Source organism: Hylaeus volcanicus, chromosome 7 (genome assembly GCF_026283585.1).
Source record: "Hylaeus volcanicus isolate JK05 chromosome 7, UHH_iyHylVolc1.0_haploid, whole genome shotgun sequence".
Classification (NCBI taxonomy): Eukaryota; Metazoa; Arthropoda; class Insecta; order Hymenoptera; family Colletidae; genus Hylaeus; species Hylaeus volcanicus.
Window position 1 is genome coordinate 8,560,531 of NC_071982.1, and position 19,987 is coordinate 8,580,517.

Genomic DNA, 19,987 nt, shown 5'->3' on the forward strand with positions numbered 1-19,987 from the left:
AGAGAGAGAGAGAGAGAGAGAGAGAGAGAGAGAGAGAGAGAGATTCGTAGCGGTCTCGAATGATGATAACGCTCGACTCGCGTTATAGATCGCGGCGGGTTCAGGTCTCCGCAAATGCCATTATACGGATCGATATGCATTCCAAATGTTTTCGCGTCTCGTTGCACGTAAATCGTTTCCACGGAACGTGAGCGTAAGAACGATGTAAGAATAGGTGAGCGAGATAACGGCCTGTTGCGTAACCGGCGATAACGAGTAAGTTCTCCCGCGATAACGTGTTATCTACGGCGGGCGACTTAAACTTCAGAGGGGTGTAACGATGAGAAGAGTTGTTTTTTGTAATCGAAATCGGAGTAGAGCGATAAACGTGCGGTCATTTTCTAGGGCCGAATAAAATCTCTAGATCTGCCGAAGGTGCAGTGATGGGCAAAACTCTAGGCTTGGAATACATCTGAAGTTTGCCGACATGTTTGTCTCGCAAACGAGACGAGACAAACACTTCGGCAAACTTGAGATTTATTCGAAGGGTTTCAGAATTCTAGGGTTTTGCTCATCTCTGCGAAGGTGGACGATCGCGACTCTTGAGGAAGATTTTAGACGATCAATGAAACGTGCCGGTGTACCGGTATGCGCCAGATATGATCACACGCGGCTGTAACTCGAACGTAGGATGTATGGGAATCTAGAACGCGCGTGGATTCCGTGTCAGCTGTGTCGCGAGCAAAGATGACCCGGTTCGAAGCGGTTTCGTTCGAAGGGGTTAACGGTTAATATTCGCGTGTGATTTCCGTGAAATTTCTGTGAAATTTCCGACTATGGTTCCATAGCCCCATGTTCCAGGGAGTGCTCGATTAATAACCGTGCGTTAAAGACCGCCAAGGAAATTTTTATCCTACGGAATGTTTCTTCAAAAGAAAAATTTGAAAGATCGAACAGAGTTCACTGGTGACCGATTCGGCGATTTCGAAAATCTTGCGCAACGGTTAATCTTCCTGCTCGAGATATATTTCACTGATTTTGTAACGTGGCTCGTTCCAAAGGCTGTTATCGAAAAGAGTCCACTTAAATGTGGAAAGGGTGACCTCTATTATCTTCCTAGCACCTTTGGTCAAGAAAAACATTATCGCTACTTCGGTGTACGGTTACTTCCATTAGGCGATAATCGAGCTTGCTCGAGTCGACTGCATTTACGCTCGTTAACGGTCACCCGGTATATCGTTGCACTCGACGGAACGTAACCGTGCGATGGTACCTAGACTTTGTTTGCGCGATTCATCCCGCTTAACAATTTCTGGCAGCCTTTTAGGCTTTCGACATTTGGCTCATCGATCTCCGCATCATCGCTCTCTTTTGCAACTTCATTTGCACGGTAGTCGGTCCATCTGTCCATCCGATAGTTGACCCATTTTGCCGCGTACCCCCTTCCCGCGTATTCGAACAAACATACTCCTATCAATAGCATTCCGAAAAATAGCATGGTCGAGCAGGTACCACGCCGAGTAAACATCTCGTTCCACCAGTTTTCGAAAAATCGTTGCCTCGATCGAATTTTAATTTAACCCTTTGCGCTCGAGTGACGCCTCTAGGGCGACATATGTAATTTAAAAGTGACTTTTTGAACCTACAATTTTAATAAATTGTAACAATAATTCGTTGAGTCACGAATGTTCGTAGATGTTTCTTTTCTAAATAGAATTTTTTTTGGTTTTACAGAAATTTATTATAACAATGGACTGGATTTGATTCTATAGAACAATGCCTCGAGCGCAAAAGGTTAACATAAACTAATTTCCCTCGGTTCGTTACTTTTTTTAATTTTTGCATCTCGTCGGAAGATATTTTTCAGCGATTTTTCTTGGCGTGTATCTTTACACTGGGAAGTAGTTACGACACGGTTATAGACTACCAAGTTACAGCCACTTTTTCTTTCCTATAGTGCTTCGCGAGACGCGTGAAAAATTTATGAGAATTCCGAGTTACTTCTGCGACGCCATTCAAAGTTTTTCAGGGATCAAAAGTGGTCCGAGATGATGCAATTTTTCTTACGTTTACTCGGCGATGTTGTTCTCGTCTTACCGTTACGTTTTGTTTGTTCTGAAATAAAATAATTTCTGGAAAAAAAATATAAACGACTTGGAAAAATATTAAAACTGCACTAAAGGGTGTGAAATCAATTTCTATTGAAACTCCATTGTTATTCGCAAGCTCTTGATGAATTTGGTTAAATTATTAAGTACAGCATATTAAATGCAATGCAACTTTTTCGGAGAAGGCGCAAAATTTAAAATTACTTATATTAAACATTACCAGACTTGGTTCAACTCTCTGCGGGAGGAACAAAAAGTATCATGTTTCATTATTGCTATCATTACATCCGCTTTAGACATTATATACATTAACAGTATTCGATATTGTCACTTCCATCAAATACTATGCCAAACCTACAGTATGTACATTAACGGTATTCAATATTGTCGTCCCACCAAAAACTGTCCCAAACCTACTCAGACAGTATGTACATTAATGATATTCAATTAACAGTATGCACATTATAACAGTATTCCACCAAACCAACTCAGACAGTATGTACATTAATGATATTCAATGGAGTCGGTCTCACCAAAAACTACCCCAAACCTACTCAGACAGTATTTCCGTGCAGACAGTATGCACATTAACAGTATTCCACCAAACCTACTCAGACAGTATGTACATTAACGTTATTCAATGCAGACGGCCTCACCGAAAACTACCTCAAACCTACTCAGACAGTATTTGCACGTAGACAGTACACATACATACAATAACAGCATCCAATATTGCCGCCACCACCAAAAGTTAACTCAAGCCGAAATTAAAATTTTTTGATTTTAATTTACATTTATATAATTATATAATATATATAATATAAAATGTAATTTATATTATATATATATATGTTGTATTCAATATGTGTGCAGTATATATATCTATACACGTGTAATTGAGTAACCTCCTTCTTTTTCGAAGTCTGTTAATAAATACTCGATGTCCATCTTGGCTATAATTTTCACACGCGCCAAAACTTCGATCAGTTCCTGTTCGAACGACGACGTTCGCGTTAGTTGCTAAAGAGAAACAGAAACAACGCGCGCCAACGATTTCCCTCCGTGTGTACGTCACTGATTAAAGATCGCGGCGAGCCAGTGCGGTGAGAAGGAATTAGTGTCATTTAGTGGCGGTGCCATAATTGCTGCGCGTTGAAGCATCGCCTCTCGTTCGTGACCTTTCCGCGTTCGTCGTTACATCGGCTACAGAATTTTCGATCCGCGATCGTGTTTTCGCTAGTTTTCGAACGACCACCAAGAAACTAGAAATATTTCTAAACCCTGCGTTTCAAACAGGGTTCATTTTTAACGAGAAAAGAGCGTTCGGGCGTCGATAATCATTCCTCATACACATTTTCTCATACACGTTCGGATTCCGGTAGCGTTCTAGGGTTACATGGTCTCCCTCTTATAGTCTTATGTCTTATAGTCTCTCCATCCCTCGAGGAAGCGATAAAAGGTGTCGCGTTTTATCTAACTCAATAACGAAGCGCGGTACAACCTATTTGGCAGCCGAGTTGATAGTCGTCGCACTGGTAAATTCACAGGTCTCTCTTCTTCTTCTTATTACTGTGTGACACATTGTTCCCAGGAGTATCACCGCGCTTTGTTGCGTGTCAGACGTTTTAGACAATGTAATCGTTTCCAAAGCCGAGATTCGGTCGACGATATCGTAAATTGGCGAGCGTTGTCGTCGCGTTTCATCGCCGACGGTAGTCTGGCGTATCTGTCGTTCGTCAGTCTTACAAAAATACTTGGGACATGGGAAACACGTTGGCATCCGAGTTATTTTTCGTTCAAAGACCAAGGGGGAATCGTTATGTCCAACAAAAAGTGAAAAATGGAGAAAATCGTGATTGTAGTTTACGTAACTCCTAGGGACATTAATAGCTGTTACAAAATTCGGCAAAAATATGTACAGTAATGTCTCGTTCGGCAAACAAGCTCCGGACTGACCTTGTGCATTTATCGTAGAGTTCGTAACATTGAAGTTCGGCAAATATCGAAAAATATACGAAACTCTGCGATCGAACTCCTGGACCCCTCAAGAGGTATACTCTTTTTCTGCTAGATGGCACGCGGGCTTTAATTTCGGTGAAAATTGGACATAATGAGTTTTTCCCTGTCGGTCTTCATTTGTCTTCAAGCAGGGCCGACGCAGGGCAGGTTCGGCCCCGCGCTCTACGAAAATTGCCCAATTAAAAGGCACCGATTTTGATTAAATTTTTACAGAATCATCTTATGAAAACTATATAATATGTAACAGCATTTGTGAGTAAATAATTCCTCGTTGTAAAATTTTATTGTAGAATTTGAATGTCGATACGAGACTTCTTTGTAATCTCTATTCGTAGCGTTTTAATCTCGGTTTTTATATATATCGAAATATTAATTTTCATTTACGAGAATTATCGAGCGGTGCAGACCCGCATAAAAGTCTTCGACACTCCACGTGTAACTGGATGACGCGAAGTATTCGAAGCGCTTTCTATTTGCTACTTAAAATACTACCCCGGTACGTTGAACCCTCAAATCTGATTAAAACTGGCACAGCCTGGTTTGCGTGCACTGTAGTCGGAAACAGAGATGAACAATATGCTTATCTCTATAGAAATTTCGAACGCGAAACGAAATAATTCGAATAATTTTCCACTCGTTTCGTTGAATCACTCATTAACCTGATTTACAGTCTCATTAGTATTCGTACCCTCTATATTTATTGAAGAAATTTATCGAATTTTAAACGAATGCTTCGTGTTTCCAAATGAATTCGTAATTGTAAATACAGTCGGTATTCATATATTTATTTTATTAAAAAATATTGAAATCAATTTATAATAAGTAAAAAAGAAGTATACTGTGCCAAAAATCGGTACTGATGATCAATTATAGCGAAACAGAATTTTTTTAATTTTTACAAATCGAAACAAAATATTAATTACGGAAGGTCCACTACCGAATCGGGCTTAAAAGTTGCAGGATGGATAGAAGTTTAAAATAGAAAATCGGAGGATACAAACAGTTTTTAAAACACGATTGAAAATTTATATTTCAAAAACCTCGATTAAAAACACTTTAAACATTTTTGTTGTATCGTTGTCTGTAATGGTCATCTAAAATCGCAAATTTTGAGAAAAAGAAACTTAAATTTCGATCATTATTAAAAAAGTTATGAGCAAAAAGCCAAAAAAAGAGCTGTTTTTTTTTTTTTTTTGAAAATTCGATATTTTTTCAACCAGTGATAACAAAAATCTTAAAATTTACCAGGACGATTCTTTTGAAGGGTATTAAAATATACCAAAAATTTAAGAAAATCGAAAACAAAAATTTTGTAAATCGTCAGATTTGGCGTGGAATGCCCCATATGCATGCGTGAAGTTTGTCCATGTACATATTTATAATGGAAAATTGATTTGGAAACATGAAGCATATCATGTAAAAATTCTTTAACAGATACAGAGTGCACGAAACTTATGGGATTGACTGTATATCGAATAAATACGAATTCCAATGAAAAAATAAATTACAAAGTTCGGGAACTTGTAAGGTTATTTAAACAACTCTCGAGCGCTTGAAATTCGGTTAAGAAATAAGTTAAAAGGGTCAACCACCTCCCAGAGGGATACTTGAACGAAAGGAAGCTCTCGTTTCTTCAAAGTTAAGACCTACTCCCTTGTACACGTTAAACATAATCACACCGAATCAACCAGGTGTATTTGAAACCGCGGCTAGTAAAACTTAAAAGACAACCGTAGTCAAAGATAGTGAACGAACCGTAGTCCAAGTTCGTTGTCGTCCGGGTATCTTATGATTCCCATAAAAAACTTCAAAAAAGTAAAAAAATTTACACCAAGTACATGAAAAAGTGGAGGACTTAAAGAGTAATCGTAGAAAAATAGAAGATGCCCGTAAAAAAATTCAAGAGAGTAGAAAAAGATGTGAAATCGAAATGAGCAGCCAGTACATGAAGATCCTTTCCAGTAAAGTGCAAGGTGACACTGTGTAACATAATATAAAATTCGGTGCTTTCCAACTATGCGCAGCTAAAATCCGGGTATCTTATGATAATTCCTAAAATACGAGTTCATCCAACTCGGCCCTCTCCGGAAAAGAGGGGGCGAAAGCCCCGAGTAATTATAAAAATTACGTTCATTTAAGCGGTCACGTTAACTAACCGCCCTATTGAACGAGTCATTCAACGCGCCAAAGCTCATCCTCGGCTAGCAGCAGCGGTGGCCACTGGTCCTCGTTCGTTTTCTATTCTAATTCTGATGCTATTCTAGTCCGCGAACGCCGGCCAATGGGCTACGTCCGCCAGTGAACGTTCCTCTCCACGAAAGGCCCCTCTGCGCCCCCTTCCTCGTGTCAACCGCAGTCGTTCTCGAGGCATCGCGTGCGCTAGATTATCCGACCACATCCTCCTTTTATCCGACTGGTTATCAGCCGCGTTGCGTTTATCCTGATATACCGATAACAGCGGGAGAAAGGAGCCGAGGATCGCGAGAAACTACCGCCGCAGACCGGTTGCCCCGAAAGTGTCGAGGAGAGAGAGAGAGAGAGAGAGAGAGAGAGAGAGAGAGAGAGAGATTTCTCGGTTTCGCAAAGAGGACAAGGATAGAGGAGTGTTCCGAGTGAAAGAGGGTGCAAGAGCGTGGTCCAGAAGTCGTCCTTATCGCGTTTCGGGGAAACGAAAGAGGACTCCGAGGTTGCGTTGGCGACGACAGTGTGACTTAGAGGTCGCTGAGGGAGAGAGATGCAGTGGCGTCGACATCGAAGGGTCACCCACGTGATCGGCTCCTCCAATCACGTTCTACTATTAGCGAGGTACCAAGACGGTACGGAACCTTGACGAAGAGGCTGATCATGGATCTCAACGAAGAGCTTTTCGCTTTTTGGTTACTCGCCTGGGAGTTCTAGACTCCATCTTACCTTTTCCTTTTTTTTTATTTTTTCGTTTTAGATAGAGATAGTGTGTTTCGTTTAACCCATGACCAGTCAGAGGAGGGAACACGCGTTGCGTACACACCCTGTACGTTGCGCTAACGAGTCGGTGAAAATTGCTTCGAGAAAAGTATTCGCGTTGGGAAATCGAAACATTGGCTGCTAATGGGTTAATGTGATCGAATTAGATGCAAGCTTGCTAGACACACCTTGGGAGTAGTTGTCGGCTTAGTTTTCCGTTGTTAGGGAACTCGACACTTTTTAGATTAGGTCTGTGCACCCTGCTTTTTCAGTTTTAGATATGTTACGGTGAATGTGATAAACTATTATGCATAGGGTTTATGCATAGTCACCGTTAAAGTTCTGGAATATTTATCAGATTCACATTTATATAATCCCTTACTCGTTGTGGAGAACTAATGTACTCTTGAAATTTGAAAACCGTCACGAAACCATACTTCGATGGAAAAAGGAGTTTAAAAGTGGCATTTCTAGCCACTTTTTCACTGATGCGAGCTGTCTATTAAGGTTACATCCCCCGTTTAGACAGCTTGACGCACTTAGATTTTTGATCCGACGCACTTTTGAAATGTTGAAATTTTGAAAGTTTTCAACAATTTTGAAAATTTCAATTTAACGTCTTTACAGTCAGACACTTACCACGGGACCGTCTAAATGTTATTCCAACCGTTACACCCCACACCCTTTGATGGCGAAATACATATTTGCCTAAATCAACAAATTGATGCACGAATGTTAGAAATGGACGATTAGAATAAATATTCGCGGTACATCCATGTGACTTAAAATAACCATTAATTGAATTGTTAGTTGCAAATTATAAAATATTCGCAGCTTCTCGCGTGACAGTGTCCTAATAAAAATCTACGTCTAAACCTACTCAGACAGTATCTCCGTGTATACAATATATGCATTAACAGTATTCAATATTACCATCCCACCAAAAACTATACCAAACATACTCAGACAGTATGTACATTAACAATATTCAATATCGCCGGACCTACTAAAAACTACCCCAAACTTACTCAGACAGTATGTAGATTAACAATATTCAATATCGCTGGAACTACTAAAAACTACCCCAAACTTACTCAGACAGTATGTACATTAACAATATTCAATATCGCCGGACCTACTAAAAACTACCCCAAACTTACTCAGACAGTATTTCCGTGTAGACAGCAATTTAATCACATTCCCTATTGCGAAATGAGGATTATATAAAATCACCGATGAATTTGATAAATATTCCAGAATTGATCACATACACCAACTTTAGTAGGAATTATACATAATCACCGCATTTATCACATTCTCACTGTAGCAAATACATTTTTGTCGTTGGTACACCATCGGTGCTCAGCATGTTACGTGTCCGATGGTGTATCGTTATCTCTTAACACTTTGCACTCGAGAGATGACTCGTTGACCACTGAATGTGACGCAGTAAATCGACCACAAATAATATTTGTTGAGTTTAATTTCTTTAGAACTCGAAGTATTGTTACTCGAATTTCTTTAGAACTCGAAGAACTCGAGCGCTTACCGCGCCGTGTGCCATGGGTCGCGTTCACCGTAGATGCGTTCCTAACGCTTTGACGCGTGAAGAATTAGCTTATACAGGCTTATACTATAACCAGGCGCGACTCGCGTGACACAAAATCCCCGGTAACTCGAGTCGGACACGAGTACCGCCATGTTGGCGTTGATTTTGAATTTGACGCGTCGCGTTATCTTTGTTAACAGCTCCGCCCAGCGAGGAGGACGAGGAAGAGGGATTGCGAAACGGATACATGAAAGGCCAAGAAAATGACACTAGCTCCCGTAGCTTCGATCGCCATGGACAGAGCGGTTACAAGTCGTGGAGGTCATCTAGCGGCGGCGGCAGCAGTTATGCGAGCGGTGGGACCAGGTCCCACAAGGACGACTCGTCCGGCTCGCCGTCCCAGCCCAAGATCATCTTCAACGAGGAGGAGTACACGAGGATCACGACGCCTCGACAGGACATGCTGTTCAAGAAGGGCTACCTATCGCGCAAGAAACCGTGGACGAGCAACGCCAGCACCAGCGCGACCCCGTCCACCACCGAGAGCCAATCCGCTTCGCACTCCACCGCAGGTAGAGGTATAGGTAGAAGCGTAATGCATTTCATCGAATTTCTGTTCTTTTTTTGTCCGTTTTTCTTGTCGCCCTTGGTCACGACGCCTCCCGAGAGTCTTGAACCATACCAAGTTCCATTTGGGATGGTACCGGTATAGAGTATGGTATTGTCTCAAGATAAGCAACTTGGTCGGGACCGGTGAGCTGCTTATTGCGAGGGAGGTATGCTATTCGGGCCGAATAAGTCGGATTGACTTTGTTCTCGAGACGAAGGGGAACTAGTAGACAAAACGGGGTTAATAAGCGGGAAACTACATACAACATTATCGTTTCGGAGAATACACACGCCAGAGAAAGAAAGAATATTTGCACATGTTCTGTCCTCGTTCCACTAATCTGTTCGGCTTCTCGGTTTCACGAACCTCTCGCTTCTTTTCGGATCTTTCACTCGGCGGGCAACATCAAACAATAAGGTAGGGGTAGCTCACCACTGGGTTTGACTTAGCTTATTTCGAGACAGTACTGTAAGTTCCCATTTTATAGACTACCTAGATATCATTTACACCATCGAACCTTTGGATTTCTCGAATAACCCTCTCCATGTTCTCGAATAACCCTCTCCTCATTTCTGAGACGTTCGACTGTATACAGTAATGTCGATCATGGTTAACCTAGATACGATACAAATCGTACGACCAACCGCTACAGGCAATGGAATTGCATTCATATGGTCGAAGGATCTGTCGAATCGGTTAGTTGTACAGCTTATCGTACGATAGGGTTGTACAACGCGTTGTACAACGAATCGTACGACCAACCGCCACAGACAATGGAATTCCATTCATATGGTCGAAGGATCTGTCGAATCGGTTAGTTGTACAACTCATCCTACGATAGGGTTGTACAACGTTCTACAACGGATCGTACGATCAACCGCCACAGACAATGGAATTCCATTAATATGGTCGAAGGGTCTGTCGAATCGGTTAGTTGTACAACTCATCGTACGATAGGGTTGTACAACGTGTCGTACGACAGATCATACGACCAATCGCCACAGACAATGGAATTCCATTCGTACGGTCGAAGAGGGTCCGTCGAATCGGTTATACAACTCATCGTACGATGGGGTTGTACAACTCATCGTACCATTAGTCGCACAGGGTCAGTCCCGAGCTCCTACGTCTAACGAGACATTACTGTATACCTCACTGCCATATGTCAATAACACCTGCGAAGCCACCCCGTGTAGACTCTGATACATTTCCCTTTGTCCTGATAATTCAGATGGCAGCGAAACTACGGAGGATCAGCAGCTGTTGGACAGGGACTGCAGCGCCGGCGAATACCCACCGATGATGAAATCTGGAGCGCACTTGGGCTACGGAACATTTTACGACCACGCCAGTGGCTACTATTACGAGTACCCTGTGATGTTGGTAGGCCCTGCGCCAGTGCCTGCGCAGGTTGGACCGAGCATCCTAGCGGCCGTACCTTGCGATCCTGTACCTTTGAGGCCAATCGAATGGATCAACCCTGCCTTTGTACCTAAACTAGCCGAGCAACAGTACTGCATGATGGACTACCAGGTATGTCCCGTACGTTTCTTAATCCTATAACATCCCGACTAACTTCATAACTTTCTCGACTAACGATAAAATTTTCTTCGGCCCGATTGTAGACTGGCCAAAGCACGGAAGACTCGACTCTGGTGACGGAGCAGGAGACCACGCTGTTGCCAGTGGAAAACTCCAGCGGGACGTGCAACGAAAGCTGCACAGGGAGCGCCAGCTGTAACGGAAGCGTGGCAGGCGAAGCGGAGGAGCAACCGACGGAAGCTGAATCTGCGACGGAGAATCAGATCGAGGAGCACCAGGCGGAGGAACGAACCGAGGAGCACATGGAGGAGCACGTGGAGGAGCAGTACGTGGACGAGCAGGCCGTGGAAGAGCAACCGTTGGAGAACGGGCTGAACGGAGGAGCGTACCTGGAGCCGGTGTTGCTGCAACAACCGATGCACGTCTCGCACGTGATACCGGTGCCGCAACCGTACATGTACCCCGGTCACTACATGTTCGGTCCTCCATTGGTCAACCTGAACGGTTAGTTGATTCGCGGTGCCTCTGACCCGCCAGTGGATTCTCGAAAGTTACTATTCATTTTATTTTTCCTCCTTTGCTACCGCATGGGTAGACGAACGCTCTCGCTCTCTCGTAGCTTTCGTTCTGTTCACGGACGGATGGACGGAACAACGGACGAACAAGCGAAGGTTGTGTTCTTGTGGCTGAGAGAATCTGCGCATACGCAAACCCCGGGGAGGGAGCGGTGCATCGTTTTCCGCGATACGTAGCTCTTTCCAATCGATGTTGGTGGTCGTTTGTTGCTTGCGTTTGAACCTCTGATCCTCCTAGGCTCAGAGTTATCGATGCTTCCCTCGTTGAACTCGGTTGGCCGTTTCTGTGTTCACCCGCGTTCACGTAACGCATTGTCAGCCGGCTGAGAACTCGTCGAGGACGATTACCTAAAACGCACCCTGTGTATCCTTTACGCTGTCGCAATCAAGTTTCGTTTTAGCGGTGCGTTCCAGTATTAACACTTTATCTACCGGGCTATTTAGAAACAGTCTTCAATTCAAAAAAGAATCTTCTACAGTAGCATATACCAATCTAGGCTAGCAATAATTCCTCCACACTGTTACTAGGTACATCTAGAGCCAAGTCTTTTTCCAAAAACTGAACATTGTAAGTAGACAATCATCAACATAGTAAATAAATTCGAAAATCTAAATACTGGAATTAAAAAGCCTATAAATAGGCTCCCGGTAAATAAAGTGTTAACGAACAAGCGTTAACCTCGAGTCCCGAGATCCGCGTCTACTAACACGAACTCTGGTGAACCGAAAGTAACCGACGTCAACTTGAAATTTTCCTAAAACTGTGTAGCGTTAGCGTGTAGCATGACAGATTAATACCAGCGTACCGTGGACGAACGATTGATAAGCGCCACTGTCTCGGGAATGTCGGAAGTACGTATTGCATAACATGATTTAATTCTCGGCTCCGTGAGAACCCCACGCAGCCGCCAAGAAGTTATATTTGCCAGCGGACGAAAGAGTACAAAGTAGCGGATGACACATTGCGCGCCCAGATGCATACGATGCTCCTTCCCCGCCACCTGCGTCCGTCTAGGCGTTAGTACGTTTGATTGTACCTGTTTCTAATGTTAAACGAGAACAGTGTCGGTCGGATGCGCGGCGAGGGGAAAGGGATATACCCAGATACACGACTGCTGTCCCGTCCATCGGCATCATTGCTGTTTTATTACCGCCGTCCCTCTACCACAGTCAAGGTAAAAGGTAATAATTCGCAGAGACGCGCTTCTCTTTAGATACGATCGCGGATCGTCCACGTTTCGACGACCCTTCTTGCTCCTACCGTACCTGTGCTCGACAGGCATAGCGAGCATCGAAAAGTTGGCTAATCGTTTGTTTCAATCGAGAGGGGGATCCGGCGATCGTACCTAGACTCAAGATTCCGTACACGCTCTGTGTGTGTGTGTGTGTGTGTGTTTGTGTCTGCATAAAAATCTCCCGAACCGTCATTCTTCACCGTAATTCCGACATCAAGCATATTTACTCTTCAGCACGCTGCCACGCACGTAGCACAGGGAGGAGGTGTTTCACCGTGGGGTCCATTGACTCATAACGATATCACGAGGATGTGCCGCTGTTTCATCGACATTTAATGTTATAGAAATAATGTCTGTCGGTTGCTCGAGGGGCGTCGAGAACGGATTTGGCAAAGCGTTCGGTTAGCATCGCCGGGTCTCAAATAGAATCCGTTTAAAATAGCTGTTCTGGAGCTGTACGATAAGGGGAGAAGGGGCGATGGGGGTGGGGTGGGGACGGAAAGCCAAGTTCAGTCTTCGCGCCCTTCGACGCGCAACGATTCCGTTGCCGTTTCTCAATTCGACCCGGCGCACCCTGGTCGAATTCCAAGAGACATTGTCGTCGCGACACCGATCGCCATACCGAATCTCTGCGCTCGCAGAAAGAAATAATCCATGGTATTTCTGCTGTCCAAGGTGTTACCATACAGGGTGGACCCATGATCAGAACTACAGACGTGGCGGCTATGTCGGCGGCCTGTGCCAAGCGAAGAAAGAAAAAAAAGAGAAGAAAGCCGAGGAGACTTGCTGTGGTAAATACGGAAGCCTTATGTTTTATCCGAGAATAGATTGTAAAAGAACCTAAAGAATCTGTTTGAAATTCAGGGTAACACGGAGGACGAGGAGGAGGGAGAGTACAGCTCCGAATGTGATACCGGTTTACCGTCTTCCCGACTGTCGTGGACAGAGTGTTCGACTTCGACGACGACGACGATCACCAATCGGCCACTGAACCCTGAATGCCAGGAGTTCCAGCTGCGCCCGATCGAGCTCGATGCCTCGCTGTCCGCTATTCCAACTTCCGCCAACTCGTCGACCTTTGAGGAGGGCTCGACCGCGAACCAATCGAGCACGTTGTCGTCGGACGCGACGTCCGTCGACAAGAACTATAAAGCATGCAACGGCGTCGTCTCCGACGACCAGAAGCAGGAGGACGAGCAACTGATGGATAGCAATTTCGGCCAAGTAGCGGGATCGGAAAAGAGTCAACAAACGTCGGAGGACGGCGATCTTGAGACGGAAACGAACGGCCCGACGCTTTGTCTAACAGGGAAAGACGATACCTGTCCGACGAACGAGCTAGCCAGCGTCGAATCTCCGAGCGGCGAAATGAATGATAAAGCGAGTGCCAACGAGCCATGTGAACGATCGACGGAAGAACCGATGAACGGGGTCGAGGAGACCCTGGTGAACGGAAAACTGATGAACTCCAGTAACGAGGAGACCCAGGAGGAACCATTGTCTCCGTGCAACGATGAGAGAACGCCCAAGACTGCGGAGAACACGGAGAACCACGAATCCTTAACGAATGCTAAATTGCCGAAGAGGAAGTACAACGCGAAGGGCACGAAATTCGTTAGGGAACCGACGCCTGGGCCCGATCTGGACGGCTTCGCGGATCTGGAGAACGTTCTGGTGAACGAGAAAATTCTAGCAAAAGATAAAGTCACGAACGATCTGAGTCTGAACGGTGTTAGTCTGTCGAACGATTCGTCCCCGAAGACGGAGTCGACGGTGAATTTTTGCGAGAAGACCGAGATGTCGAACAATGTTTGCAATCACCTCAACAAGGGCGACCCGGTGGAGATATCGAACGAGGACTCGGGTTTCGAGAGTCAGACGCGGCTGTCGGACTATCCCATTACGGAAGCGGTGACGGAGTGGCTACGTAGAGCGAACTCGCCCGACGTGTTCATCACGAACGCGTCCGGTAGCGAGAGTGAGGACGAGGTGGACGAAGAGCCGCCAAAAAACTTGCAAGGCAACCCCATGCCTGCACTATCTGCTAATAGCGGCGCGGACAATGTGGCATTGTCTGGCTGCGGGGAATTCGCAAGGATCAACAACGCCAGGGGCCAGGAGAAGAAGGGGAACGGCGGTTCGAGGAAAAAGAGGGATGGAAAACGACGGTCAGGTGAACAAAGACGGGTTAGACATGTCGAGGGCAAGCCGGAGAACGAAGCCGTGTCCTCGTCGGACTCCTGCGGCCAGCAGGAAGTTCCCTCGAGGAGGAAGAACCCTGCCAGACAGCAGGACGTTGGTGATGTTTGCGAATTTGCCGAGAAGGATAGCGTTGCGGGTATGAGGGTTGCTTTAAGCTCTCGGATGATGGACTCGAAGAGAGTCAATGCAAGGCGAACGAAAAGACAGGGCAGATCCGTTAAGGATCCCACCGACATCGACGCGAAGATACGATGCATAGAGGACGTGGACGACGAGGGTATCGATGAGGATATCGAAGAAAACGGAAAGACGTTCGAGGAAGAGAAGTTGTTGACGACTTCCAGGGATGATCCTTCCGCGATCAGCAAAAATGCCAAGGAAACTACCAAAGAGAGCAATGGAAACGACGTAGAAGAGACCAACAGCAGAACGCCAAAGAACGAAACCGTGTCCTCGTCGGAGGTTTCCTCGAGAAGGGAGAATCCTGCCTGTCAGGATGTCGGCGAGGTTTGCGAGTCCACCGAAAAGGACACCATCGCTTCGAGCTCTCGAACGATGGACTCGAAGAGAGCCAATCCAAGGCGAACGAAAAGACAAAGCAGATCCGCTAAGGATATCTCTAACATCGACGCGAAGACGCGACATTTGGAGAATGTAGACGACGAAAACGACGAGGGCATTGTCGAAGACACGAACGTGAAGACCTACGAGAAAGGGGAGATCGTTGTGTCGAGAGAGGGGAAGTTGTTGACGACTTCCAGGAACGATGCTTCCACTGACAAAACGGTCACCAAGGATAGAGAGATCGCCAAGGAGAGCACGAGGAGCAGCGAGGATGAGAACGACAGGACGAATTCCTTGTGCGGTATAGAGGAGCCTGATGTGTTGGAGTGCTGGGAAGCTGAAACGATCGAACCTGTGATAACCCCGAAGAGGATGCTCCAATGTCGGGGTGTGTTGTGCGAGGGCGAAGCTGTCGAAGAGGACACCATCGAGACCAAAGAAGCCAGCGTGGAAAATTGCGTGGAAAATTACGTGGAGAATTACGTACAGAAATACTATAGATTGGCGCGCAACAGTGTTACCAGCGTGGAGGAAGAGACGAGCTGCAAGGTAAACGTAGATCCGTCTGCATTGAAGCCAGTGCCAAATAGTTCCGAGCAAACGAAGAATACGGAGAGGATCCTCCAGGGGGAGAAGAGCAACAACGTACCCATCGACGAAGCTTTCGAGGTATACGAGAGCTGTTACACGGGAAAGACCCCGTTTCTGGGGATCGATGCGAAAGTTTTCAAGTCACGAACGTTATACGGCCAGAAGGGCGAAGGTCCCGTACCATGCAAACCCGTCTGTTGTAACCTTCAATGATCGTTGCGAGCATTTCTCCGCAAGGACACTCGTGGAAAATTATAATCGACGGTACAAATACAGTGATCTCATGTTTTTTTTTTTTTTTAGGATACGCTCCTTTGTGCTGATCCCTGCGTACCGAAACTGAAGAAACAGACGAAAAATCGAGATCATTGCTCATCGCATTCATCCAAAGATCATAGTGTGTTAGACAGCCGTTATCGTTTAAACAACCTGTATTGTTTCTAGAGACACTGTATTTGTATCGTCCACTGCACTTGGTGTTAAGACCGTCCTTATCTGAACAACGTATGCCTCCGACGTTGCACTCTTTGCTGGCACATCGTGTATCGATAGCATACCAAGCGCTCATTGCTGCATTCTTAACCCTTTGCGTCGGCAAATGGCCGGCGAAAGACGCTCGCCTCGTCGAGCGGCTCCGGTCCGCAAAGGGTTAATCTTGTCGAGGAATATCGAAAGTCAACCCCTATGGATCGACGTAAGTTGAGAAACCTTACCAATTTAGAGGCATATGCTCAAGGGCAGCTGACAATGTAGCGGAAGCGTACGTATTGCTATTCATTTTTGTAAATAGCTTTTAAGAGATCATTTGCAAATCGTGTGTCACGAAAAACCTTCGGTAAATTATTATATGCCAACGAAGCATATACGAGATATATTTTGACGTTATCGTCAATCAAACTTGGTGCACATATTCTTGTTTTCTTTCTTGTCAAAAGTTTCAATTGTAAGTCTCATTATAAAAAGATTCTCATTATTAAGTATATAATTTTTGAATGAATCGAGCTTATTCAGATTCGCGAAATCCGTTCTCTGAATTATAAATAACGATGATAATTGTGAAGTCTGAAAAACTCTATGGAAGAAAATAAACAGAAAATGATCGAAGCATACTTGTGTCACGTTATTGTTTTCGTTGTTCTCGCCGTTGATATTTTATAAGCATTACACGAATTATCCTACATCAAAGTGACTAAGGGATATTTTTTACAAAACTTATCTAGAACGTAAATTTTAAAGCATGAGAAACAGTAGCGTTTTTCCACGTACCACGTTCAATGACATTTTCGCTTAGGGAAGCGTTGACTGCTCGTAGGCAGACCTGGGTGCTTTCGAAGTAACGTTATTCGAAATACTATTTCAAATAACGTGTCACCTTGTTTCACGGTTATTTCATTCTCGAAATACAAGTATGTTCTCTTATTTCGCGATATGAAATAACGAAATACTCTTTTGGGAATAACCGATGTGTTCCAAAAGTATAACGCTGCGAAATTTATGTAATGGAATTACAAACAACAACGTGATAATTCGAAAAGAGAAAAGACATTGGTATAGTAAATATACTTCTTCGTCGACGTAGATGTCTGTAGTTTTAAACACGCTACAAAAATCAGTGTTTTCCAGTTTTTATCGTAGAGATATGTAGATAATTTAAACGTCTCCTTCTATTGACACATTTAGTAGAAGTATGTTTTCCTTGTATCGTTCAAAGTTTATTTGAAATATCCGTTATTTCAAATAATGAAATAATCTCGTAACGAAGTTTAACTTTGTTCGCAAACAGGACATGTATGCGTGGAAGCATATACAATATTTTTTGATGGTATTGTTATAAGTTCATTATTTGAAGTACCTATTATTTCAAATAAATCGATGTCTCGTATATTTCTGAACCGTGTTAACGGTTAGTAACCGACTGAAACGTTATCTCAAATAGCTATTTCTACCATTTCGAACAAAGTTTGCCCAGGTCTGCTCGTAGACAAGTTTTAAGCATAAGAATTGTAATCTGTAACGTGCACTCTTCATTTGAAATTTTCGGAACGAAACGAGCGAAACACGCAGAAATTCACAAACGATTCAACAATTGAACTTTGAACCGAATAATAATGTGCGACATTAGTACACAGGGCACAACTATACATTGGTCTAGGTGCAGAATAGTCGTTGAAGATACAAAACGAATTGGTGATGTACAGAGATGGGCAGAATACTTAGGCAGATAAAAGTTCGATTAACGAATAAAAGACAAACAAAGTTTCATCGTTCATTTAACGGACAATAATTACAATCGGAATCTAAACGGCTGTCTAATCGAAGGAATGTTACACGTAGATTTCTACAGACTGTTGGTATCCATCATCTGTTACTCGAATGAAATTTTGCCTGTCTCTGGTAACGCAGCAAACTATTTAACTGTACTGTAGACTGTTATGAACTAACGTAAGATATATATATATATATATATATATATATATATATAAGCGAAAATATATATATATATATAGGCGAATCTTACAAAACGATTGAATTACATTACTGATATCTCTTTTTTTTTCTTTTTTTTTGTTTCTTTGTTGAGCGTGTAAAAGACGAGCATGTTGTTTTGTAATAGACGTTGTGTCTGATGTAGGTGGAGCATATTTCACGCTATACACGTAAAAATGTACACTTAACGGAAGTTGCACTTGTTACAACATAGTTCACGCTTTAGTTGAGTTGCGTCAAGTAGATCGAATACCTCAGGTTGCATATTATATAAGTTGATCGATAGACGTGGTTCGTGAAAATCATATATACATACACCCCATATCATAAGGTGCGAAACATACCTCAAAGATACCTGTATATACTAAACTACTGATCATCCAAGCATTAGTGACATCAATTAATAATAATAATAATAATATTAATAATAATGATAATGTTAATTATAATGATAATGATAAAACTATTATCACGACAGCGATATAGGCACAATCGTTCCTGCGAAGCTTCAGATTCCCTAGGCATCGTACGCGTAACATAATATTCAGGACGATCCATATACTTATAGAGATTCATTGACATCCAACTACGTTAATTCCTTCGTGACCACGGTATCGTTTTCTACGTATACACAGTTCCAGGCAATTTCTATCGTCGTTACGTTGTATCAGTTGTCTGCTTTCCTTTTAAGAATTATCCTTTAAGGTTGGTACACTTATAATCGTGTCCATCGCAATTTTTCAGAAATAAAGAAAACGACGAACTCCTCGTTCATTTGTCATCGAATAGAAGTTAGAGTTTGAATTATAGATGGAAATATTTTATATATATGAAGAAATAAAAGATGTTAATCGTTTGATCGAAAACTAAAAAAATAAATCGCGCAGATATGATCGCTGAAATAACTGATTCTCGAATGAAAAATCTGTTTCAAACAGTTTCAAACGATATTTTTTAACGAATTTTTGTGCTTCGATTCTGTTCTATTTCGCGACAAAATAGACTGATGTGCGTTAAACGAAAAGAATGATGTTCACTGTATTTAGGTGGAGGCACGAAGGGGTTAAAGATAAATATATCGCTATATTACATGCGCGTTGCATCAATTGTGTGCCTTATTCTGCGGCTGCCATTTTTGTAACCATTTCAGAGCATACTCCTCGATAAGACAATAAGGGCTGTCGAGTGATTTGTGAACAGTTGAAAATTTGTTAAATTAAGAAAGCGATGGCGATAAAAGGCGGAGCTTGTTGCGCTCCGTGGAAATGACGATTTTATCTGAGCATGCATACCGAAACGAGTACATTGATTTTTTCATACGTCAACTAACATGTTCATTGCGTATTTACAACAAACATGCATACATTCATAAGCATATAGGCATTAACATTGCATCTTGCACGAGTCATGTTATCGTATAATTACATTTTAGTTGAAGTAAAAGTAAACGTGTAAGGAATAAGTGTACTTGAATTTTCTTGTGTTTTTGCTTAAGAAATATGAATAAAATGTTTCAATTAATTTGTATTATAATTTCGTTCATCACCGAAATAGACTTCGTTTGTGAATGAATACATTTTTTT

General features: G+C 43.3%; 1 protein-coding gene across 6 annotated transcripts in view; it reads left to right on the forward strand.

Annotated features, from left to right (window-relative positions):
• The window catches only part of LOC128879977 (uncharacterized), a 27,188-nt gene extending 7,257 nt beyond the window's left edge, over nucleotides 1-19,931 (forward strand). The window contains exons 2-8 of one of the 6 annotated variants that reach the window (XM_054129565.1): nucleotides 6,565-6,922; nucleotides 8,799-9,176; nucleotides 10,440-10,741; nucleotides 10,834-11,254; nucleotides 13,236-13,351; nucleotides 13,425-15,995; nucleotides 16,221-19,931. In XM_054129565.1, the coding sequence (XP_053985540.1) occupies nucleotides 6,841-6,922; nucleotides 8,799-9,176; nucleotides 10,440-10,741; nucleotides 10,834-11,254; nucleotides 13,236-13,351; nucleotides 13,425-15,995; nucleotides 16,221-16,361 (4,011 nt within the window). In that variant the 5' untranslated portion in view covers nucleotides 6,565-6,840 and the 3' untranslated portion in view covers nucleotides 16,362-19,931. Of the gene's footprint in view, nucleotides 1-6,564; nucleotides 6,923-8,798; nucleotides 9,177-10,439; nucleotides 10,742-10,833; nucleotides 11,255-13,235; nucleotides 13,352-13,424 lie in introns of those variants that run through there. The other 5 variants (XM_054129566.1, XM_054129569.1, XM_054129568.1 and 2 more) reach the window with 5 other exon arrangements.
• The last annotated feature ends 56 nt before the right edge of the window (nucleotides 19,932-19,987 follow it).